This window comes from Psittacula echo, assembly GCF_963264785.1.
Source record: "Psittacula echo genome assembly, chromosome: 1".
Lineage (NCBI taxonomy): Eukaryota > Metazoa > Chordata > Aves > Psittaciformes > Psittacidae > Psittacula > Psittacula echo.
In genome coordinates, this window is record NC_137735.1 from 138,251,376 (window position 1) to 138,276,780 (window position 25,405).

Consider the following 25,405-nt stretch of genomic DNA (forward strand, 5'->3'; position numbering starts at 1 on the left):
AGCCAACACTTCCCTCTTGACGAGAAGGTGGTAGTTCTTCCCATGAACTATAGGCTCTGCTTTTTGCCTGCCCCTGTGTCCTGGGCTCCAGAACCGTGTCCCAGCTCCCCGGTGTACTGGACCTTCAGCACTTTCCCAGCCTCTGCATGGTCTGCTCACTCAGACATGTTTTTTAGGATCTAGTCCTATGTTTGCCTCTCTCCTTCAACTCACTGTGGTTTCAAAGGAAAATACAAGTTTTATTCAGCATGGTGATTCTGTTCTGCATTTCTTGGAGACAACGCAGTGTTCACTAGTAACTGCTCACCTTCCAGAGAGAAGACTTAGCCATTTTTTATACAAGAGTTCCATCATCACACAACAAGTTAAAGCAATAAACCATCAACTCATACACTAAAGGTAGAATTTGTCTCTGTTCATTTAGGCAGTTAAAAGTTAGACATTCTTTGTTGATGCCAGTAAGAAAGGTATTCAAACTGTGTAATGCATTAATTAAAATTCCTTTTATTGGAGATAAGGAATAAGTTGATAGTGTAGATAATCACATAATCATAGGATGGCTGAGGTTGGAAGAAACCTCTGAAGATCATCTGGTTCAACCCCTGTGCTCAAGCAAGGCCACCTAGAGCTGTTTGCCCAGGACCATGTCCAGACAACTTTTGAGTATCTCCAAGAATTGAGACACCACAGCCTCTCTGGGCAACTTGTTTCAATGCTTTTATCACTCTCACAGTGAAAAATTGTTTCCTGATGTTCAGAGGGAGCCTCCTGTGTTTCAGTTTGTGCCCCTTGCCTCTGGGCACCACTGAAAAGGGCCTGGCTCTTTCTTCTCTACACCTTTCCTTCCAATGTTTATATACATTAATGAGATTCCCCTGAGCCTTCTTTTCTCCAGGCTGAACAGTCCCAACTTTTTAAGCCTTCCCTCACAGGAGAGATGCACCAGTTTCTTCATCACCTTTGTGGCAATTATGTCTCGTCAGATGCTTGGAGCCCAGCACCGAACATACCTCTAGTCAGAGCATGGCAGGCTGCACTTGATTCCATCTGTACTAAGGTTCGTTGGCATTATGGTCTTTAGCACTCCGATAGGATTTTCTTAGCAGTAAACAGTTCCATTTATCATTTCCACTGTCAAACAAAGGATGTTAGCATGAGAATGCGCTGCTTTGCTTTAAGATAAAGACAAGCACACATAGGTGGTGTAATTGCTGGTGCCAAGTGGGAGCTGCTTGCAGGCTCCTTCGTTATGATTAGCTGGCAAAATTGATTCTGCAGCCAAGTGATAAGTGCAGCAGAGCACTGGCATGAAGGCCAAGTTGTATGTGCAGCACAGCTCAACACAGTGCAGCGAAGTATAGCACATACCCATGCCCACTCAGGTCAACTGCTCTGTGGATCCCTATCTCCTCAATACACAATAGTCTTCCAGTTCAGATCACTACAGTTGTACATCCTGTGTCCTAGGACAAACATCTAAGACACATGAGACCTACCAGAGGTACCAGTTTACTAGAGGACTCTATTAAGAGAGTCTGGGGTGACTCACTCAGACTCGGATGAGTAGCTTTTAGGTGAGATGAGTCTCTTCTGCGAATAATGCTGAGTAGTCCCCAGAACACTAGATTTTCAGTTCTTTGTTCTTGAGTCATTATTTATATGATGCTCTCATGGGAGCATGTAGCAGGTGAATATTTTCTGCAGTTCAGCATGTGTGCACTAGCCTAATTTAGATGGGAGCATGTCTTTCCCAGGAGGACAGAGTCTTCCAGGCTTGTTTATCTGCCTAATGCTTTGCATTAATTATACCCTATCAATTTTAGTTTCTGCTAGAGATTACTACAGCTCTCTTGTGGCAACTCCAGGTACCTATAATGCTTGTAAAATGGCTGTAATAATATTCCATGTATCCATATACATGGTGCGTCTCTGTGTTCTGCACTGTCATGTTCTGTCCTGTGTAACGCAGTGTTTCACAGAGGATCAGGGAGGGAAGTAGGTGCAGTGTGTGACTTCTCACTTGTTGGCAGGGTGTTTCACTGGGGTCACGCTATTGTTCTAGTATTAACTTGCATATTCATATGCCAGTGCATGGGAAAAAAACTATGCCATGGATAACTAAGCATTACAGAAACCCAGAGCAAAAGCAGCCTCTGCTGTAGAGGTTTCACTGTCTGCACTTCCTCTTCCCTGTGAAGTAAGGAGTCACTTCTCATCTGCAAAACCATGAATAATTTGGGATCTTTCTAAAAGAGGGAAACTTCCTTGCTCCTTGTGTTACATTGTTGTGATAAAAGTCAGGAACACCTCTTAGGCTGGGGTATACCTGGTGGGACTGGCAGACTGCAGTCTTGTCCAGAGCAGCTCATTGTTCTTTTTGCATTTCATTAATCTTAATGATCATCCATCCAAATAATCCTTTTATCATCAGGACTGCCAGAGGTATAGAAAGGCCAGGCCTGCAAAAATTGGATGTTTAAGAAAAGGAGAATATATTTCCTTTACTTGTCTGCCTGGTTGATTTGATTCATTGCAGGACGTATAATTATTTCAGATTCCATTAGCTGCTTGTATTTTGTAGAAATAGTCTGGGATTTGTTTTTAATTATGCATGTGTTCCTCTGGTCTTTTGTGTTGTCTCTGTCTATCACAAGATACAAATTGACTGAACTGAATAATTTTGTGAATTGTTCACCTTAAACTTTTATGCCATCTTACCAGATCTAATTTTATTGGAAGTCGTGTTGGTAATGGTGAATGATACCTGAGCATGAGGAGAGCTTTAAATTAAAGGGTTTTTTTACCTTTCTGGTTCTTATTTCCTCCCAGATTATTTTCTTGCAGAGATGTGCATGGCTTCTTTGCAAAGGAAATCATAGTGGTGGGTTTTTTCTGCCTTTGATGTTAGATTCTAATTATGTGCATTGAGAATTCAGCCTTTCATTCTGTGCGTTTCATTTCTTGTTAACTAAGTTAATGGCTATAAGCTGATTGAATTCCACTCTGGTAACTGATCTACCTGAAATATTTAGAGGATGATCATGGCTAGTTCTGTGTGAGAGTAAAGGAGAGTTCAACATAGGGTATTTTAAAGAAAGATTAATTATTTATATCTTTAGAAGGATTGCTGTAACTTTAGCTGGCCCTAAAATCCCTTGAACTAGATACAGCACGGTAACCTGAGCTCGTGGATTTTTTAACATTTTATTAAATATTATATTATTTATTTTTTTTTAACTCTTTGGTAATACCACCTTCTGTGTGAGAGCTACTTAATGCTCTTATGAGAGCTGCAATGCTACTTAAGAAGAGCACTTAATTCACATTCATTCAAGACCTTTTATTTTCTAAAAGTTGTTGAGGTGGTGCCGTCATTATTTTTTTGCTGTTTATTTTATTGATGACATCAAAGAACTGTGAGGAACCCAGAACGCTTAGTGGAGGTTGGCATTTCTTGAGACAAGGGGTAACGGGTTCAAACTTAAACAGGAGAAGTTTAGATTGGCTATAAGGAAGAAATTCTTTACTGAGAGGGTGGTGAGGCACTGGAATGGGTTGCCCAGGGAAGTTGTGAATGCTCCATCCCTGGCAGTGTTCAAGGCCAGGTTGGACAGAGCCTTGGGTGGCATGGTTTAGTGTGAGGTGTCCCTGCCCATGGCAGGGGGGTTGGGACTAGATGATCTTACGGTCCTTTCCAACCCTAACTATTCTATGATTCTATGATCGCTGTTCATCAAGCTTGGCTGCTGTTGAAGACTATGGAGGTTTTACTATTGACCTGGCAAGAGTTGGAGTTCTGCTGAGGTGATTCCAGCTGTGGTGTTACAGTACCTGAAAATGATGATCTTGCCACCAGCAAGGTGATGGAAAGTTCTAAGTATAGGTGGAGCCCTGAGATAATCAAGCAAAGGTTTAGGGCTTTCGGAAAAATAGCCAAAAAAAAAAAAAAAAAGTAATAGGTAAAGAGAGCCACCTAGAGTTAATCCATAGGAATCTCTAAATATAAATGTATGCCTGAGCTCCTGCCTTTTATTGAAGTTTGGGTGCTAAACTGAGTACTAAACATTAAACCCTTTTATCTATAACAAGCTCTCTCCTGAGACCAGGCACCTAAATAAGATTAGAACCCCCTTTAATATATTTTTACAGTGCTTCTGAAGGATTAGTGTAGTTACTGCTTTTTATATTAAAGAGCATTGGGGGGAAAAGGAATAGCATAAATAACATGTCATAAGGAACTAGTACTAAAGTCTCCCTCTTTCTGATTGAAGACTCTCACTGGTGTAGTTATCATTAGGCTCTTTCCAGTAACTCTCTTTCTGACACACTATTCCTGCCTCTTAGCAGGAGTTTCGTTGCTTCAGTGGGAAGATCAGAATGTGCCCTCCCTTTGACTCCTCTTTAGCCTGGACTCTAGCCTAGAAAAATGGGAATCTGATGCCCTGCAAGCTGAGAAGAACTTTGCCTGAGCTCACTTCTTGGAAGAAATTTGCTAACCGTTAGCTTGTCATACAGCCCTTCCTATTGCATCTCTAGTAGCTGCAGTGGTTTGTGCTGGACTTAAAGATGCTGGGTTTGTATTCCATGCTGAACTGGACCTTCTGGGGAATTAGACAGCACTTGAGCACAGCTGTAGGTACGAGCTGTGCTCTTGGCTTTCTGGACTGGAGATTCTTCAGTGCAAGCACTGACTCCTTATAATCTTCCAGGTTTTCTGGGAAGACACCTCCATGGCTGAAGCTTGGGCTCCAGTATCATTTTCTTAAATAGAGGTGCTCAAATTTGGAATACATTTTATTTTAGATGTCAAAGCAAGCACTCTGAATTGCACTCTGAAACCATCCCAATCTCCTTTGAAAATGCAAACTGCATTTTATATGGAAAGGAGAATTCTAGGTATAGTGTTCCCCTTTCTCTCTCCTACTTGGATATATTAGAGAGGCATTTTGTCAGCCAGAGACAGCAACTTAAAGGATGGATCAGTCAAGAATTTACAGTCCCATTACACATAATTTTCCCACATAACTTTGCATGTCTGTGAGAATAATAGTGCAATAATAACTGCAAACACACTTGGACAACAAACGGCAAGTCAGGTCCTGATTGCTCAGCTAGAGCCATGCAGATGGGTTCCAGAATAACAAGCCATATGTTTTTAGACTTTACCTTCCATGGAGGAAGTATTAATCACAGCCTGTACCTGGAAGCTGTTTCTTGGGCACTTACATTGGACTAATAGTCCGTAACTTCTGATGCCAGCACTTAATTGAGATGGTTTTGGTCCCTTTCTTATTTCAGAGTGCTTATAATTAAGACTCTGGCCATTCTGATTGTGTTATAGCCTCTCAAAGTGCATATTGATTAGTTGCTATAATTCTTTAAAATAATATTATGGATGTCAGAACAGGTTATCAGTTCTGTTAGCACAATTTATTTTACATGGAAGATGAAAACACTTTTGAATACATTCATTTGTAAACATATCAAGTGGATATGGCTTGTTCTGATTTGGGAACACAAATTTATTGACATCTAAGCAAATCATCTTCCCTTAACTTGCTACCCAGAAGAGTGAAGCCCTCTGCTCTTCAAGACATCAGAGAATTACTAAGTGTTAGTTATAGCTAACACTGCCTCGTTAACAGTGTGCTATGTTAATCTACAAACCCTTTGAATTGGCATTGTGCCCCTCTTTTATGCCTAACAGCTTCAGCATGTAAGTCCTCTGTTTGGAAAAACAAGTTACTGATGTGTACTCTAATACGTTTTGTAGCACCTCCCTCCCAAAGCAAACCACAATAAAGAAGCTATATCATTGGCCACACTCGCCCTTCCTCCCAGGATAATTTCCCCAATAATTTGCCAGCATTGTACACAATGTCATGTGTCAATAGGGCACTGAGGAATTGTCCATACCACAGGCTTCAGATTGCACCATGTCTTGATATCATCTTTCTTTAAAGCCTGCACTGCAAGGGGGAAGCCGTAAGCCTTAGGAGATGATGGCTTGTTAGTAGCAGAATGAAGTTACAACTCTGCAAAGTGAAGCACTAAACACAAATCGGTGATACTATAAAACCATCAAACTGCCTGAAAAAATGATCAGTTTCTGAGAAATGAAAGTGTCTTTTCCAAAATGCCTTGAAATTCCAGAAAACCAGGCAAGAATCAGTAAGTTTTCTTAGCTTTCTGGAAGTCTGATACCAAAGCTTTTAAAAAAAGGACACTGATCTTAAATCCTGTCTCTCAAAACCACTGTAGGAATCTTTTTTCAGAGAGCAGAGAAAGAAAACAATTGCTGAGCTCTTGCCATCAAAGACATGACCTCCACACAGCAGAGGTGTTGCTTTCAGAATCTGTAAGAGTGCTTTCTTTGAGACTGGAACCCAGACACTGGCCGAGAAGAAAAACTCCATCAGAAATCAATTAAGCTCGGTTAAACTGGATTATTACTTCAGGACAAAAAGACTGGTTTTGTTGTTTGAACTAAGAATTTAATGAAAACAGTATTCTAACAAGGAGCTTACTGGCAAAGCCAAAATTTCACTGTTCCTGCATCCAGTTACTTCTTACCACTTAATGCCTAGCTATCACACACAAGTAACTACAATTACAATAACATCTGGTGTTTAATAGGTTTTAGTGTGTTGGACTTTGTGTCACCCATGGTATGTAAGGAGGTTATTGTCTTCAAGTTAAAAGACAGAGAAGTCTGGTTTACTATGAGGTTAGGAGAGTGTAAGTTAGAAGAGATCTCATCTAACTTCAGCACTTTAGAAGTTAGCTAATTTACTTGTCTGAGCTCTGTCCCCCACTGAGGGACAAGACACCCCCAGGAGGCAATCCATCTCCACTCTAAAATAAACGGGATAAACCAACCACAGAGATGCCTCTTTGTTGTCAAGTGATGGAGCCCCAAACAAGACATCACATGCCAGACAAGATGATGTGTCCCCTCAGGGACACGAAAGGCTCCCTGTAAGATGGGTAAAGCAGAACGTGCTCTCCCATCTCCCTAGACAGGCCCACAACCATAAGCCATTCTTCCTGCCTGCTGGTTAGTCAGTAATTGGTGGGGTTTGCTATTCCATTGCAGGCCGGGCTTTTCTTTAATTTTTACAAACTAGGTGTGGAGAGGTGTTCTTGGTAGTACTGGTGTGTTTAGATGGGAAGCCACAAGGCAAATCCAGTTGTACCAGGGAGTGGTGCTGGTGACTCGGTAAATGGCATGGCAACAAGTGTCCTGGCACAGTTCTTGTGAGCATTGTCTTCCAAGTTGTGCAGTAGGTTAAATCTCAGAGCTGCTAGTTGTTACAGGATCACACTTCACAAGAGTGAAGTATTAAGCCCCAGCCAAATTATATGATAGGTAACTCTGTCCTCCTTGCCCTTACCTGCAGCTTCATCTATATTACAGTCTTAAGCCTAGCCTGATTTAAACTTCTCTGAGCCCAGGTGGAGTTGCTGTCTTCCATCCCAGAGATGGCAGCCACCTGGAGTGAGTGAAATAATTTCCACATATGCAAGAAGTAAAGCCCTTTGGGATTTTAGATGGAGAGCACCATGGAAATGTAATATATCATTATTTCATGAAGTTATATAATGTTTGGAATTGATATTTTGCAATATCCCCATTAATGTAAATGGTTCACTGCACTTGATCCTAGTGTTCATGCAGCAGCCCAGAGCATCACTCTTCCCACAATTAGCAGAAAGCAGAACAATGAGCCAAGAGGAGCAGCAGTGCTTGTATTTGATTTGCAGTTCTGTTTTGGCTCCATCTTGGTGCCTGCCCACAGCAGGGAGATGACCAATATTTGCTAGCAGTTCAGATCCCCTACCCTTCCCACCCTCACCTAACTGAGGGTGAAAGTAGTTCAGGCAGGTACAGACAGGCTCACCATGGATTTCTGCAGCACTATAACCAATGCCTCTGATGCCAGCTTGAATGTGACACTCAGTTCATGTTGCAGCTTTAGTTCTATAATTCTAAATCTGTTGCATTATGACTTCCTTCAAATTACTCTGTGGTGTATTTTGGGGACTCTCAGAATATCAATGGATAGAGCCACCCCTTCTGCAGAGAAACCTCCAAGAGAACAGAAGAAATCTGCTAAGGTATTGCACATACCTGTCAGGGAACACCTCATCCTGGCTGAGACCTTCCCACCACACCGGTCCAGAGCTTGTCAGGGAAGAAAACTGACCCCTGATCAATGCACTGTGAAGTTGTTGGAAGCATTTCTCTGTGGTAAGGGTAAGCTTCTTGGAAGCCTCCTCATTGCTGGCCCAATTTTAACTGCTCCTCTCTGTCATCATCCCCTGGCACCACAGCTTTAATAAGATTAGCATTGTTTCGGCGGATGAACCCAGAGGGAGTTAATGTAGCTCTTGGCTCAGAAAGCAGAACAGAGTCTGGAGCCTGACTGTTCTTCAGCTCCGGCCTTCTTTTCCAAACTCAAAATCTCACAGATCATTCGCTGGGTGTTTCCAGCTCCAAAAGTATCAGCAGGGTCTGTGGGACTTGGTAGGTATTTGTCCTTCACAAGAAATCCTTAGAAGAAGAGCAGCAAAAGAGATGGTCAGAGTTTCTTAGGTTGCCTTTGCCATCATAGCCTGAATGGCTTGGTATCTTTTAGAGAACTGTACAATTGTTCTTTGAGCTGACTTTGTTTAGAGACTACGAGGATTTATGGGGTCTGGGCTGTACCAGAGGCTGGGAACAGCTCGTGACATTGTGGAGACCATCCATAGCCATTGCAGGGACATGGCCATGATTGCGGGCTCTGGCTCCAAGGTGGACACAGCTTGTTTTAGTAAGATGGATGGGATTACCTGGTCTGGGAATGTGGTGATTCAGGAGTTGCTTCACATACAGCTCAGCCTTGTGCTTGGCAGAGGGAGGCTGGCACTGGGAGGTTTAAGCTGATCAGCTTGTCTAATATGTGCTTTTTTGCAATTCAGAAGTGTTACAGTGGCTTCTGGAGCCAGAGAAGTTACACCCAGTCCCAGTACTGCAGTCCAAATTAATAGTGTGCAAAGGAGGCTTTCAGTGCTCTTCTGCCTTACTTGGGCATCTCCTGCTGCACTATGGAAATTTTCCCCAAGTTTGAGCTGCATCATTTTTGTTACCATTTGATTTTAACATGTGAGTGTTTAATTCAATGTGTAATCTCTAAGCGTACCAAACCTTGAACACAGCATAGAGTTTCCCCGATGCCAAGTGAAAGCAGCGAGAAGGGGCTATGAAGTGGATGTTTATTCTGCCTGACCTGTCATTTTGTTTTCATGCAAATACTGCCCCTGGTGCTACCCTGTAATCAGCTATTATGGAAACAATACATTGTCCTTAAGGTAAGTTTAGAAAAATGTTTGCCCACAATGCACCCACAGATAAACCTAGTTTTAGCAACATAGTGTTTAAAGCTTTATACTCTGCTTACAGAGTATCAGCAAGATGCACCCGCTTGGAGCCAGCTGCAGATTGACTGGTTTCTCTGTATTTCTCAGGCCCTACATGTCCATTGGAACGCTACGTGATCAAGTCATCTATCCAGACACAGTGGATGACATGCATGAGAAAGGCTACCAAGATCAAGATCTGGAGTCTATCCTGCACATGGTCCATCTGTACCACATAGTTCAAAGAGAAGGAGGTAAATTGCATAGTTCTGTAAAAAGCTTTACAAAATCCATTCCTTGCATGTTTGTCTCAGTGTGACTGAACTTTACTTACTCAACTGGCAAAACTGGATCCAGACTTTCTGTGGTCATGGGAGCTGCTCAACCACATCATTGTTGCTCCTGATGCTAGCGGAGGGAGAAGGGCGAAGTGCTCCTCTTCTCCGCAGTAAATCCATGTCCAAGCTAAACATCCTTGTTCTCTTGTAATGGCCAGTCTTTTTGTGGTATTGAGAGGTCACTGACCTTCCTTCATTTTCTTAGAAAACGTAACCTGTCTTAAAACCTTATAATGTCACTGACTGCATCAACTCAAACGCATGTGAACAGGAGAGCTAAGTCTTCTTTCACCCCACTGGTTAATTGGATCAGCAGAACTATATGTCATTAGGAGTGTCTGATACCACACCACCAGGGTGAGCAAGTCAAAAATAACCAAAGGACAATGGCTAGCAGTAGACTGTTACCAGCTACCGTTTACAGTTTAAGTTGCCATGTGTTCTCACCATTGTTTGTCCTAAGAGTAGGGGACAGGGTAAATACACCGGCAGAGTAAATGTCAAGATGCTAAAGGCTTCTTTTGTGTCTAAGGAATTGGAGCATTTCCTGGCTTTTTCTTCCCAAGCAAAGCAATAATTTTCATCCTTTTGTTCCCACCAGCCACTAATCTCTAGTTTGCATTTCCTCCCCACCATTATGCTTTTAAAACAGACATAGGACAAAGTTGGTAACAGAGAGCTTGTACCCCGAGTCTCTCTGCCAGTTGTCAGTGCTCCTTTTAGAGAGGGTATTTCGGGTGGATTGCCTTGTAATATGTGTGCTTGGTGTCTCTCAGGATCATTCTGTCAGCAAAAAGTAGGACTTTAGCCACTGGGAATCCCAAGGCAATGTCTAAATTCCCATTCCTGGATGGCAGCCTGTTGCTTTGTTAATTTTTTTAAGTCTGCATGGGCACTCATCTGCTGTCTTTTCTGCACATTTTAGAGTGGGGAGTAGTAATCATTTATAGCAGCAATTGTATACCTACAGATACTTCTCCACCTCACAATCCTGTTAATAGACTCTTATCTTTCCCTGGGTTAAAGCTTCTTTGTTAAGAATGACTCAAGCTGGGCCTCAAGTTCCATGAGAAAATAAGAATCTGCCATTATTCTGATTCAGATAGTTATTCAGATCTGCTACTATGACACAAGGATTGAAAAAGTGGGCAGAGAGCTAAACTCAGTGACTGGAGTAATTGCAGAGAAGGCCTCTACTCCTACACTGACATTGTACCTATTCCTGCTAGTATTCCTGAGTCACTTTGCAGATTGCAGAAGAACAAAAAGATGCGTTAGAATGGGGAGCTGGAAAAGGAGGAGCAGTTAAATTGTCTGTGGCAAGAAGCCATTGTGAAGTGTGCATTCATAGCGTGCTGGTACTTGTAGATGTACTGATTAACACATGACCCTCAGCGGCCAAAACCATATCCCCAGCGGTCTCTTCATGTGCATAGTTGTGGTTTATAACCCTGCAGCTGGAGCACGTAACTGGTGATGAGGCAGTTACTGTGCTCCACACACGAGGTACCGTTGTCTGGGGTCAGTGTTCTGTATTGCCAAACTGAACCCCCAGATTTGGATCAGTCTCACTCTACTTTCTGAGCCAAAGAAAGTATTTATTGCTGACCCCATTGTTGCTCTTCTGCTGGTCTGACTGTGTATGTGAGACACACACAATCTATAAAAACCTGTTAATGTTCACTTGTTATTGAAACGCCATTCAGGATAAGGACACACTGTGCGAAAGTCTGCACAAATGTTACCAAAAGTGTCTTGGGTACTTGGCGATCTAAAATGACAGAAGTGGGCAAAGCCGGAAAACAGGGGAGAGATTACCACATACCAGGAAGTTTTTAGGTCTATAATACACTTACTTGTTCCCTTTTCTCCTTGGGCATTTGCAGGAGGCAAGTGCCGAGGTAGGAGCAGAGAGAAAATCCGTGACATATGATCGGACATGTTAAATGGATTTCATATGCTTACATATTCATTAGAGCTCCCCCAGTCTGGGACAAAGACTCATATTCTGGTTTTTCTGAACCAGCAAGCCAGTGAAATACTTGTTGAAAGTGGACAGTTGAAAATTTTGTTTATAGGTAGCTGAATTATTTTTTAATTTGAATTTTATTTTATTCTTAAAATCAGACTTTTGAGATAAAATGATTTCTATGAAACATGGATCTTTTTCTTTGCAAAATAATGAAAAATTCCATATAAAGCTTGTAGAACAAGGGGCTTGCACCAAGCCATCTTCTTCCTCCTTGCAGACTGCTTTGATGATTGACAAACATTGGCATTTTCCAATAGAAAAGAAGTTTTGCTGAAAAATTCCCAGCCAGTTTCTATTATATACTATATACAGCTTCTGAAAATTTAATACATCTAAAAAAAATCAATGAAACCATTTTTAGTTATTCCAATTATTGTGGATATAGCAGATATGTCCACACTATTTTGAACTGATTCCAAAAACCATCCTAAGAATGGAGCTAACTATCTGCCAGTCATTACATTATAGAAATCTAACATAGTTCTTCAGTATTTTTGTCTGTAGATCCTCTTCTCCTTCAGAGGCTTACTTCTGTCTCATCCCCTTTTACCTATCCCCTGCAGTATTAAGCCTCTACTAGACAGCAGGCTCCTTAGGGCATGACCCTGTTGTGCTTTAATTGACCAAGAACGTCATATGTGTATAATATGATGCTTTGCAGTTTTGTGTTCTGCTCCCTGTGGGCAGTCATGACAAAGCCAGATGGAGCCAGAAGTGCGCAACTCTGACTCAGTTTATTTGTCCTGGCATAACTTTCTTGTCTTTGGCTGAATTACTTCCACATTGCATCAGTATAAGGGTCACCAGATTCCAAATGTTAAGTAGCCAACAAGAGCCTGATGTTCTTGTTGCTGCCAATGGCAGAAATTCCTCCAATTTTCTAGCAATAAGGTTTGACCCAGTTAGAAGTAAATAGAATGGTTAGAAGAGTAATTAGCTCAGTTTGACATTAAGCTTCTGTGTTATCTTCATGACACTTTTTTCAGTTGGTAGCAACAGAGTACATTAAAATCACCAGACCAACTGTCCCTCTCTCCACCACCGTCACCATTCCAGATGTCCCTGAGCCTAAGCCCTAGAAGAAGCCAGTACAATTGCTATTGATAGTAGCCCTCTCTGCTGGTGGGGGCAGAATTTCCTTTCCACTGAGGCCCACACCAATGTTTTTCTCACCTACTGGGTATTACAGGAATGCGTTTTGTTACTTACCTTTATATTATTAATAAGGAGCCCCCATCAACACCTGCAGAGTTGCTAGCTCTACCAGAAAAATAATCTCATACAAAATGATGATAGCAAAGAAGGTTGTCTTCAGCAAGGGTGATGAAAAGGCATGTCCAGAAATTGTGGGTAATGGCATGGAGATATGCAGTAGATATGCGTAAAGGGGTTCCTTTTTGACCTGCTTTGAAAATCTGTGTATATTTATTTAACAAGTGTCAATCGTGATGCAGCCTTGGGCTGCTAATAGTCTGTCACATGAGAGGAGCTGTGGGTACGTGTAGCAGCACACTCAGTGCATGACCAGACCTGTCAGGTTGGGGCTGATGACATTACTAAACAAGTTCAACCTGTTTATGGTTTCTCAGCACCCCAGATTATAATTATTCCTCATTATTTTGCACGTTTGTCCTATCTTTGGGTCTTGTCCAGGGAACCTTTGTGCTAGGCCACATATAAACACACAGACAAGCACATTTCCTCTCTCCCAAATTTTTTCATCTGAGCATTTTAGCTCCGGATTTGCTTTTGTTACTGGCACCAGCAGGAACTCTGGAATGTTCTGCTGGCTTTTCCAGTGACTCTGAAATCCAGAGACACAATCCCTGCAGTGTCACGCTGAGCTGGGGCTCATGCAGTTGATGGTCTCTTTGTTCCTCCCTCAGCTAAGGATTGTCCTTGCATATTCATCCTGCACATCTCCCGAGCTCTGCTCTCTTCCGTTTTGACAGCTGCCTGAGGACATACGCTGTGCAAGAGGCCTCCATGTTCAAAAACTCACCAGGGGTGGACTCTCTGGCTATAGTTCGCTGTGGTAGCCTTTCTTCTGTCATGAAGCTGTAAGACTCCAGCCCATGTCTGATGACACTGCAATGTAGATTTGGAAAAGAATTTTTATCTTGTTTTGGCAGTTGAACACTGTCTTACATGTTAAGTGTGAAGATTTACAAGGTTGAAGGATACACTGTGCCACAGACCCCAGATGTAGCCCTTTTGTTGTTGTTGTTGTCGACTTTAGCTTGCTTTTCCCTTCAGAAAATGGAGGTAAAAAGAATTGTAAAAGAAGCCATGCAAGAAAATGAAATGCTGCTATCATGAGGCTATCACTAATTTCTGCTGACAGCTGTACATATTTCTACTGCTGTTGTTCTGCTCTAACACATTGCACATGGTCTTTGTCTTATTGGTTGCAAAAGGCATTTCTATGACATCCAATGTTTGTCACATCTACATCATGCCATGCGCAACCAAAGGCTACGTGTAACAAGAAGCTGGGTAAGGACTTCGGACTCTGAAAGCCAAGATTATGTTTGTACCTACTGAGAAGTTTGTGCTGCGTTCATTCACAAGCCATTTCATTTGTTCTGCATTCATGGACAATCTATTTCAGTTGTTCATCTGTGAAGTGCATGTAGCTATGGGTGACATAAGCCACTGACTCGGCTGATATTTTTAGAACACTAGTGACCTTCACTGACACATGCCATGTCAACAGGAAGAAAAGAGAAACAAGTAGGTGCATTATTGTTAATGCACAGTAGGCAGTCAGTTTCTTGTGAGTTACAGTGGCCAAGTCTTCAGAGGAAATTGTTCAGACATTAGAAAACATACTTTAAAAAGGGACAGTATTAAAATGGATTCTTCCTTATCTGTTGTTTGAGACATTCCAAGTGACAAATAGGAAAATTAAAGGAGGGAGCTAGGCAGGAAGAGACATGATGCACTACTAATACTCAGTTAGAATTCAAGATGGAGTGACCACAGAGATGATCATTGTATGCCAATAAATGGAGGCTTAATCTTATACCTTTAGGGAAGTAATAGAACGATTTTGCTGACAATACGATGCTTCTTCTTGAACTTCATTCTGTTTTGGTCTTTTAAACCAGCTGATCTGGAAAAAACTATGAATGCCGGTGCCGTTTTCCAGGCACATGTGCTCACATGCACACCAACCCACACCCTTGCTCAGATCCAGATCTATATTCATCATATTCTCAGCTTAAAAACAACACAATATAAGCAGTAGCCTGAACGCTGTCTTCAGAAGCATAGTTGTTTCTATGGCTTTCTTGAAGGACCATTCCCATCTCTTGCCCCTAGAACCTGTTGCCAAAAAGGGGTGCTCCAGGTATTTTACAGTCTGTTTTGGAAGCTGAAAATGTCGATTAGAGCGTCACTCCAGCTCGCTGTGTGGTTCCAGCACTGGGACTGCTCAGCAGCAGCCTCTCTTTATCTGTTCCCTTTACCAGCACTCATCCAGCTGGTGATTCAGGTAATCCTTACCCAACTCCATCTTTGCTAGGAGCCTCCTGAATAGAAAGCACTGTATGTGCTTCCAAGGGGGGGTGCCCACTGAGATCCTTAAGCAAGAATGGAAAGAAACTAAGGAAAAACAATAAGATCACTAGAGGTGATGTCTTTCTGCAGTATGCATGCATGTTTTTTAAATCTTAACTATATACACAGATATTAAAAAATCATTACATTGTATTTTACAATTTTACATAGAGAAAATCCTTGGAATTCAGTGTCTAGCATTATCAATTCCTGTTTTCAGTCACACAGCCTCTCACCAGATGCTTCACTGATGTTTCCTTCAGGCCTGCCAAGCCCTGGTGTAGTAACCAAGCATGGCCAGAGCACTCCCCAAAATCCCCTGCACCCTCACAAGCCCCACTTGTCTCACCTTTGTTCAGATACCAGAAATGACACAGCCCACCCTCCTTGCTTTACCTTGCATATAGGTTTTTTTCTGGCAAATGTTTATTTTCAGTTGGGCAGCGGCAGAGCCACAGGTTGTGGTGTTCATTTTTTAGCTACAGTGCTTCTGGGCTGATTTGGAAACTGGCTTTTTCCTTGCGCATCCCTGCTCCAGCTGCATCATGAATAGATGCTCTATTAGAGAAATGTCTTACCAGATTTTCTGTACCTTCACACTTTCCTTTTTCAAAACTCATTTTGCTACTCCATCCATCTGGATTGCTAGATTAAAGCTAATTTTCAGTAGGGTAATTTGGTATTTGAAGTTTTTCATTAGCGGGCATGAACCATACAAGAGTACTCACAGGAATACCAGATCACAGACAGAACACATCACACTTCTGTTGCATGTATCTGAAAGCGATTAAGAAAAAAATCAGTTAGATTCTGTGCAGAATAGTAAATAAGGATACCAAGGGTTACAACGGCTGTGGATCATTTCTAAATGCAAGGAAGTGGGAAATTCGTGTAGAAAATCCTCCTGTCTGTATGCAGTTTTGCATGTTAGCTGCTTCTCTGTGCACACAGAACGCATTCCTCTGTTCTGCTGAGTTTGATGAAGTTACTCTTTGCCTAAAGCAGTGAGTGGAGTCTGGCAGTGCTCTTTATGGGGTTTTATGCTTTATTTCTCTGAATTTGTTTATCATCTTCACTCACACCTTTCAAGAAACAATAGCAAATTGCTCTGTAAAACAAACATGACAGAATGAATTCCTTAGTTATGCACAGGTAAAAGATGGTTTTCCAAAGAGACAGTAAGTAAAGTTTTTTTGTCAATTCCTACATGACCAAAAAGGTTAAATTCCACTTTCAAAATTGACATGATGTTTGGGACATTTTTCCAATTGAGTGCCAATGGAAAGGCACTAAGGTATTTCAGAAGATGTGACTCAGAACCCTGAGCTGTCTCTTCTACAATCCCTTTGTGATCTTGGTTGCAGAGATACTGCAAGTGAAGCTGCATTGTCTCCATAACCTTACATTGTCCTGATAGGTTTTGTTGCCTTTTTTTCAAAGGCTGGGATGCTGTCATGGATTGGAAAGATGTCTTATCAGGAGGAGAAAAACAAAGGATGGGCATGGCTCGGATGTTTTACCATAAGTAAGCATTTCAATTTGTTCTTTAAGTAGCATCTGAAAAGGAGAAAGACATTTGCAGGTTTCCAGTTGTAGTTTGAGCAGGAGCAGACTTTAATCTTCATGCAATATGCAATACAGCTAGACGGTTACATAGGACCGCAGACCTTGTTGTTTATTCATACAAGCTTTTAGTTGGAGCAATACTTCTTACTTCAGCTTTGCTTTTGGCAACATAGCATACACTTTCCCGATGTTCCTTTCCTTAGCATCTCAGGCACAAACATCTTCCCTGCATTTATCCTACTAATACTGCAGAAGTCTTGTGGACTGTTGCAGAGGCTACAGGAGTTTGAAAGCTAGGCTCCAAACCGTTTTGGTCTTGGAGACTGCAGGCACACAAAGGCAGTCTAATCCATACATAGCAGTGGATAGAAAGTTTCTGAGTTGGCTGAGCTACTGCATGACTTGATGACAGGACAGAATAATATTAGGTCAAACTGGAGCACTAAAGTTACATCACTGTGTACTCAGATGGACCAGGGAATAAAACCCATTTTTCCTCGAAGCTGTCTCTGCACCTGAATAGTGCATGGACACTTTATGTTGCTGCTAGCCAGCTCACAGCTGTAAATGAGAGACAGCTGTCTGGCAAAAAAAGCTCTCTCCTTTCTGTTGTTCTTTCAATTAAACATTGTACATGGGAATACAGTCCAAACCATAGAAGAGTAATGTTCTTTATCTGCTTTTGAAAGGCCAAAATACGCATTGCTGGACGAATGCACAAGTGCTGTAAGCATTGATGTTGAAGGAAAAATATTCCAAGCTGCAAAAGCTGCTGGGATATCCCTGCTTTCTATTACACACAGACCTTCTCTTTGGTAAGTATGTTCAGGGACTAATCATGGTCCTTGCTTATAGCTTTCTGACAGGCAATGGATTGGCCTTTACTCTTCATGTGAGGGCAGATTTTTAATCAATATCTACTGCTCTTTCTAAGATATCTTGTCTACAGTAATAGTGATGTAAATGCATTTGGTATTGATTTTTTTTTCGTTCTTTGACATGTATTTATTCCTCCCTCTTGTTTTTTTAAAATGTGTTCCAGTGATTAAGTATTAATAGCAACATGCAGGTACCTAAGAGCAATTAATGAGCCCATCACGCCACAGCCACAACCGATATCACCACATTATTCTGTAAAGGTGACAAGATCCAGGAGCTGTCCTGGGGAAGTTTATCAGTGCAGGGAGACAATGGGAAACATGGCAAGTGGTTAAACTACTCTTTTTTCTTCCATAGGAATAACACATTTGGTGGTTTAACTTCAGCTGTGTCCTCTGCAGGGTTTGAGAGCTTTCAAAATCTGATTGTCTATTAAAAAAGCAAATATTGAAACCCTGAGAAACATCATTCTAGCGAGGGAGTACTAAGTATGGAAGAGTCCCTCAAAAGAAATAAATGTAGTTACTGAATACATAAAACAACCAAATACTTTAAAGGGCAAATGGAGATCAAGAAAGTGTGAATTAACTTTAGCAGGGACTGTTTGTTCTGAGCTCCTTGATCTCTACTGTCCAATTATTGTTTTTTTTTAAATCTGGTGACAAAAAAATCCTTTCTCGTCTGTTGCTTTGAACGAAAGAAATTGTATCCGTGTCTGCTTCACTGAAAAAAGTGTTTTCCCCAGCATTCCTCCTTCCTCTGCGTAGATGGTGACAATGGAAATAGCTTTTGCTGAATCAGGACCTAAATGTTAAGAAAAAAAAAAGGTATTCTAGTAGGACAAAAAGGCACATAGACATTTGGTTTGAAAATAATTTAAATTGCACTTTAACAAAAAAAAGGTAGCATTTAATTTTTTTAAATTTTGGCATTATTCTTAAAACCACTGCTCAAGGAAACAGGTATTTGAGAGCACCTCACCTATAAATAATGGTGGTGCAGAGGGAAGTTATGCTGAAGAACTTGTGAGAAAGACCTTTTGAGTTCAGTTTCCTACCAGTATTTCTTGTTTCATAGTACCAATGCTATTCAGAAAGGTTTGGGATTGTTCTTGTAAACTCCACAGTATTACTGGAATTATAGGGATCTGGAGAAGTAAACAGAAGTGCTGAGCATTTAGAAATAAGCAATAAATGCCTTTAACTCAGGTATGCTTCTACAGATAGTGTACTACATAGACAAAAACTGGGTTCATGGGCTGTTTTGTTTTCCTCAGAATTATACCAGGAAATAGTTGCTCTTTTAATCAAAATACTGGCTACTTTAGAGGGGAAGGTTAAGCTTTTCGTGTCACAAAGAATAATATGCAAGAAGTGATGAATTTAAGCCTGAAGTTGAATCTCTATTGAGTCTCATGTCATAAGCTATTGAGTGTATTAAACTGTCACATTCCCTGGATGGGATTTATAATCACTGTTTTATGATGTGTCTCATCTTCCATAATTTACAGTGATAAATTACACTGAGGGAACTCTTTGCTCTTCCTCTTGCACCTCCTGATAAATGTCTTGTCAGGCCTAGACAAACTCCACATGTACAGCTTTGAATATTTTCTATGCACACACCCTTGTCCTGACTCCTACACAGACTTTTTTAGTTTGCCCCCTTGCAAACTGAACCATATTTTAGGACTTGGAGGTTTCTTTATCCAACCTTATGAGATGTGGGGGAACAAACTGAGATGTAATTTGAACTAATTAGAGTTTTATCAGTAGCATCAGGTGCATCGTGCCTGCCTGAATGTATTTTCTGCTGTGGAGGTAAAAAGTCTCTCAGAAAGCAGAGGAAGTAAAATAAACTGAGACTAGGGGCTAGCATTCCTGGGGGAGAAGGGAGCCCTGTCTGCTGCTGCTGTTTAACCTCTTGGAGAAAAAGGAGTCTGGTGGAGTCAGCTGTAGCCCCAGGAGGGTCCTGGTGACAGGCTTGACATACCCAGTACTCTTAGGAAAGAGTGCCCTGGGATTATGAGTCACTGAAAATGTCTTAGCCAGTGATTCAAAACTGGACAACTCTCAGCTTCCCAAGAGGCACCATTGAAAAAAAGAGACACAGGCATCCAAATTTGTGTGCAAAAATGAACCATCTGTTCACTGAGCCATCACTAATGTTTTAATTTCTACTGCAGGAAGTACCACAGTCACTTGCTGCAGTTTGATGGACAAGGCGGCTGGCGTTTCGAGCAGTTGGACACTGCTATCCGCTTAACACTGAGTGAGGAAAAACAGAGACTGGAATCCCAGCTTGCAGGAATTCCTAAAATGCAGCAGAGACTGAATGAACTGTGTAAAATCTTGGGAGAAGACTCAGTGCTTAAAACAGTGGACGAAGAGGAATAAATAATTTATGTTTATTTTTTAAAAGTATTTTTTTAGTTAAAAGCATTACAACTTCAGCCATTAGCCTTTGCATGCATTGTGATAGAGGCTTAGAGCATAGAGAAACACAGCCAGCGGAAAATAATGCTCTGAATGCCATGTAAGGCTTTAGTGGTTTAGTATTAAGGCAGAAAGTGGTTGAACTGTGAAAAGAAAATAAGCAAGCGCACAGAGTATAAGATTCGTCATTGCAGCTTATGTTAATTCCTAGTGAAAGCCCGATTCACTGCAAAGAACTCCCAAGAAACTTAGGTTTTGTAGGTGAATTTTTGCCTGAGATTTGGCCTGCAGAATGTGCTCTTGTACTAGGTCACTGTGTGCGTATGATATGCCTGCTACGCAGAGCAAACCTGGCATGAAACTCAGGCATGGAGCGCGGCAGAGGCAGCATCTGGATGAGTATGCAGATGCATGCAAAAATCTCATTTGGGTACAAGAAACATTCTTTCAGCCCATGTAAAACCCAACTCCTCTTCTACTACTGAATCATATACACACCTTTACCTGCATTTCCATAGGAAATAACATAATAGGCTGACCAGAAGACAACTGTCGGAGCAACCCACTGCCTTGTGACAGAGAAGGAGTGATAGAGCTAAATATGTAATATACTTGTGCTGTACTTTATGACATTATGCATAGCTTCAGAGGCTCTTTGCCCTTCATGATACATGAGTTCCTCTGGGGGATTATGTCCCTTAGTTAGTAACCTCTGGTAGGGGGGATGGAGCACTGGACCTGGCCTCAAATGACTTAGTTTTCGCTTGACTAGGTCATTCATCTGCTCCATGGGTCTGATCCAGCTGACGTCCATCTCTGACCCAGTTCCTCCCTTGTGGGGAGGAAAAACCACAATATAGACACTTGTTTGGTAAAACCACAATATAGACGCTTGTTCCATGAGACACTTTGTGAGGGGAAGGACCGAAGGAGAGGAAAATGGCAGTTTCTAACAATACACTGAATTCTCAGGCATGGCTGTCCTGCCAATTCAAATGCTCAGCACTTATAAAGGTCTGTGAAAAGTCAAAGCATTTTGTAACCACTAATTAATATGCCTGCGATATTTTGGTAGAGTGGCTGAACACTGCCCTCCTCATGAACAAACACACCAGTTAACTACTGTGCTTTCAGATGCACTCACTGATTGTCCCATCTGCTTTTCAGTTCAGTAGGAACCTGGTCCCACTCAGTCAGAAGGTGCTTTAAACAGAAACCCCTAAGATAGTGCTGGCCTCAGTGCCTTGTCAGAGGCAAGAATGAATGAGAAATAAGATGTGAATGGACTGAAGAGGTCCTGATCTGCTCTCTCTGACTGCAAGTGCCCAGCAAATAGACAGCTCAGGAGTGCAGCTCAGGAGGGATGAGGCTTTGCAGATGAGTAAATGAGCCTTAGCTGAGATGTAGCAATCCTGAAGTTTATCGATTCTTTTTTTCCTAGAAGTGTGATTTCTTAGGACATTTCTGCCTGGTGTGCTTGGTCTGAGAGGGGCAATGTGTAGGAACTGTTAAAAGAGGAGAAATATTTTGGTGGTATTTTATGAGCTGGCAATGTTTGAGGAGCCTGAAGTTAGTATAAACTGTTCCCTTTTTCTGATTGCTTCATGAGCAAGGGGAAGGTGAATTAACTCCATCTGCCAAATCCCAGCACAGTGCACTAGCCATTAGTCCATCTTCCTTCTCACTTCTTCTTCTTCATTCCTTCTTCTGTGCTCGTCTTGCTATTTGGTACAGCACTTGCACCAGAAAATGGAGTAAGTCTGCTCCTTGGCCTGCTCTTCAGAGTCTGTGCTTGAATGTAAACCTGTAACTTGTCCTGGTGACTGAGTTTTCTCTGTAGAGTCCCATGGGACATCTTACTGATACAGAAAGGAATGCTTTTGGGAACCTTTGAAAGGGATGAGAAATTAAGGTTCAAGATAATAAGATGTTGTGCTGTAAAGTGCAATCTGGAGGTCACTGCTGCGGTGGATGACATGTGCCTGCAGTTTGATTTGCGAGAGTCTCTGCTTGTCCCTCTCCCCAAAGGCTGTTTCTTCCTTCTCATCTTCAAAGCAAAGTTCAGAACCGCTAAGGCAGAAAAGAAGTAAGCCAAGAATCTGTTCTTGGTGAGCATGAATGAGATGACTGATGGTTTTAAAGGCTTGCACATTTCTGAGTTAAGAATGATGATGAATCAGGCATGCCCTTGTCCCAGCTGCAGTGTATCCTTCTGCTAGTGCAAAGCACCACAAAGTCAGCTATCCACCAGCCTCTGCCAAGGCAGGAGCTGAGGTGGGGGAAGGGGCATTACTCTGCCCCACCCCTCCATTAAGCAGTTTACCATGTGGGTGGGAGCTAAACCTGGGTTGTCCAGTCCCTGAGTGAGGAGGACACTGAAAAGTGCTGAACAACTGGCCCAGTTCAGCACAGCTCCAGGTATGGCCCAGCCTCCCACCCAAGCTCTGCCATGGCACTTGGCTTGTTGGGAGCTATTATGAGCACATGCAGTACAGAGATGGCAGCTGGCCACAGCACACAGAAGCACATTTTCTGAGGGAATCATGTTTAGTAGAAGAAAGTTTGTTTGCTGTTTTTTTTTTTTTCTTTCATGAGATCATGCATAAAACACACAGAAGATACATATGTTACTGATGAAATTTTAATGAAAACTGAAATCGCACCAGGATCAATGTAATGGTATTTTTCTTCAAGTTTGATATGTATTTCCTGGATCCAGTAATAGACTTGTCCGTTCCCATTCAGTAATGTAGTGTAAATTATCCTAGCATCTCACTCAGCTGTTTACATTCTTGTAGGCGTGATAAGAACACTAGAGGCTGGTGTGAGAAGAAACCCTTCTCCAAATAGGAACTTCCTGAGTAATATCAGGCTAGTCTTAGAAGGATTTTCTGCACTGGTGGATCATTGTATTTGAAGTTAGATTTGTGACTAGAAGAGAAGCTGCCCTGGAGATGTTCTCTGCAGGCTTCCCGAGTTGTTCCAAGGGCTCATTGAGACAGGAGTCTCTGGTTCTGTTTCTGGAGAGTTCTACCTGTGATGTAATACAGGCCATAAGCCAGCTCATTTTGTGCTGCTTTGGACCCAGCTGGGAAAGCAAAGCAGAGATGCACGCTCCCTGCTCAGGGAATAGCTCAGGGAGATGGTGTTCTGGAGCCAAGGTGCAAGGAGCACTTGGTCCTTGCAGTGTGAGAGTGTCAGAGCAGGGCAGGACGCCTTGGTGCAATCCTTTTCCATGGTGCAATGACAGCTCCCCATCAATGTCTATTCCCTTTCTGGCATTCAGGAGCTGTGATTCCCCAGGGGCTGAGGAAGTGACTTTTTGAGCTTCCTTCTGCCTGTCCTATCTAGCTGGAGCCAGCCAGATCCAGCTCATCATGTCACAGCATCTGCGTTCAGAGCTGGATACTGCAAAGTGCCCCGTGCACGTAGCCTCCTGTGAGTACCCTCTCATCTCTCCAGGACTCAGTGCAGACTGGGCTTGCCTGGATCTAAATCCTGGAGGAGTACAGGTGCTGAGCAACATTCAGTCTTGGGCATGGAATACCTGTACAGTAAAAATATGAATGATCCACTTTGTTTTTCAGATAATGCTGGGATTTTTTGCAAAAATGGGAGGACATTTTTGTGAGTGGGATTTCAGTATTTTAATCTAGGAAGAGTTTGTTTTTCACTTAGTTTTGGGACCAGACTCATTCCTGTTTTAGACTTGGAAGTCCTCCTTCTGCAGGGGTAGAAAAGCCCACATGTCTTTTAAAAGAGTTTTTTTAAATCAGTGAGATTTGTAGTTGAGTGAGAAATGAAGGACTGGGTATCCAATAGGATATTTTAGGGAAAATTGCAATAAGAATTATATCGTAAAGCAAATGAACATATCTACATTCCCCTCAATATGTCTGAATGATGATAATGCATGTCAAAGTGAAGTTTATGAGCCTGTGATCAGAGATTTCAATTGTATATAGAATGAAATCCCCCTATTGAGCTGTTCATGAAGCTTAAGAGAACTGAACTGCTAATTGAATGTGTCTTTGTTTTGTTTATGTTTGATATTAATGTCTTTTAAGAGCAGACAATTTATAAAGCAATAAAATATGCTTTACAGTTGTAATTTATTCCAACCTCAAATAAAACATGTTGCATTTACTTAGAGTTTTCTGTGTTCCTTATTCACAAAGCAGTCAGGACCTGCCTGCGTGTGCTCTGGGAGCCCCTTCCCATCCCTCCTTTCTGCAATGAGGTAGGAAAGTTTGGGGTGGATGTTGCATATTTGCAGGTCAAAACAAGCGCTTCATTCCTAGATCAGGCTGGTGTCAAAAGCTGTTGTTTTCTTCTGTCTTGTGCCCTTCCACTTCAGCATGGACCTGATTCATGACAGGAGGGTGACGAGCTGCCACCAGTTGTGAGGGAGCTCTGCAGAGAGGCTGGATATCAAGCAGTGTGCGAGAGAACAGTGTCAGCAGTGCAACATCAGGTGACCTCAGCAGCATCACTCCCGAAGGTTGTTACTATGATCTTTGTAAGATAAAGTTATGCATAAAGCACCAATGTCACAAATACTGCAAGCAAGTGCCCATGTTGGCCTAGAAATGGAGAGGGGTTTTTGTTAGGGATTAGGATAAAAACCTCAATCTCTTTAGCCCTTCAGACTACCAGGAGTATGAGGATATTGTTTGACTCCTTGGCACCCAGAGCTGTCTTGTGTCTAGCCCCTTCCCAGCTGTGTAGCAGGGGATGGTGAGGTACTGGATGGTGGAACAGGACCTGGATTATGCAGTTGAGGAGCCCATGGCAATGGTGGTCACTTGATAACTCGATCCTTATGGGTGACTGAAGGTTTGTCCCAGCGCCTCCCTTCCAGTTCCCTCAGCCACTCAGAGGCAGAACACCAACAGAGCAGGACATGAGCCATGAGAAATGCATTTTTTGGGGTCTCTGGAGAGTTGTAGGACCACACGGGCTCATGCATCAGACCAGGAGGAGACAGGCTATACTGTAGGGGGGGGAGGTGAGCTGAGAGGTTGCATTTGAGTTTCACTTCCTTTGCTAAGAAGTGCTTTGGTGTCAGCTCTGTGGAGAGCATTCCTGCTTTCTAACCAGGCCACCAGAGGACTGACACCATGAAGTGCTGGAGCCTGGAGCCTTTGCTCAAGGGTTACGTGTTCCCAAAAGAGATGGGACAGCAGGGCTCC

The 25,405-nt window shown here is 42.2% G+C and overlaps 1 protein-coding gene across 1 annotated transcript in view; it reads left to right on the forward strand.

The window, feature by feature from the left end:
- ABCD2 (ATP binding cassette subfamily D member 2) overlaps positions 1 to 24,359 on the forward strand; it is a 47,867-nt gene extending 23,508 nt beyond the window's left edge. The window contains exons 7-10 of the mRNA XM_080619365.1: positions 9,511 to 9,656; positions 16,774 to 16,858; positions 17,589 to 17,714; positions 19,964 to 24,359. Of these exons, the coding sequence (XP_080475491.1) occupies positions 9,511 to 9,656; positions 16,774 to 16,858; positions 17,589 to 17,714; positions 19,964 to 20,174 (568 nt within the window). The 3' untranslated portion in view covers positions 20,175 to 24,359. The remainder of the gene's footprint in view (positions 1 to 9,510; positions 9,657 to 16,773; positions 16,859 to 17,588; positions 17,715 to 19,963) is intronic.
- Positions 24,360 to 25,405: the final 1,046 nt, after the last annotated feature.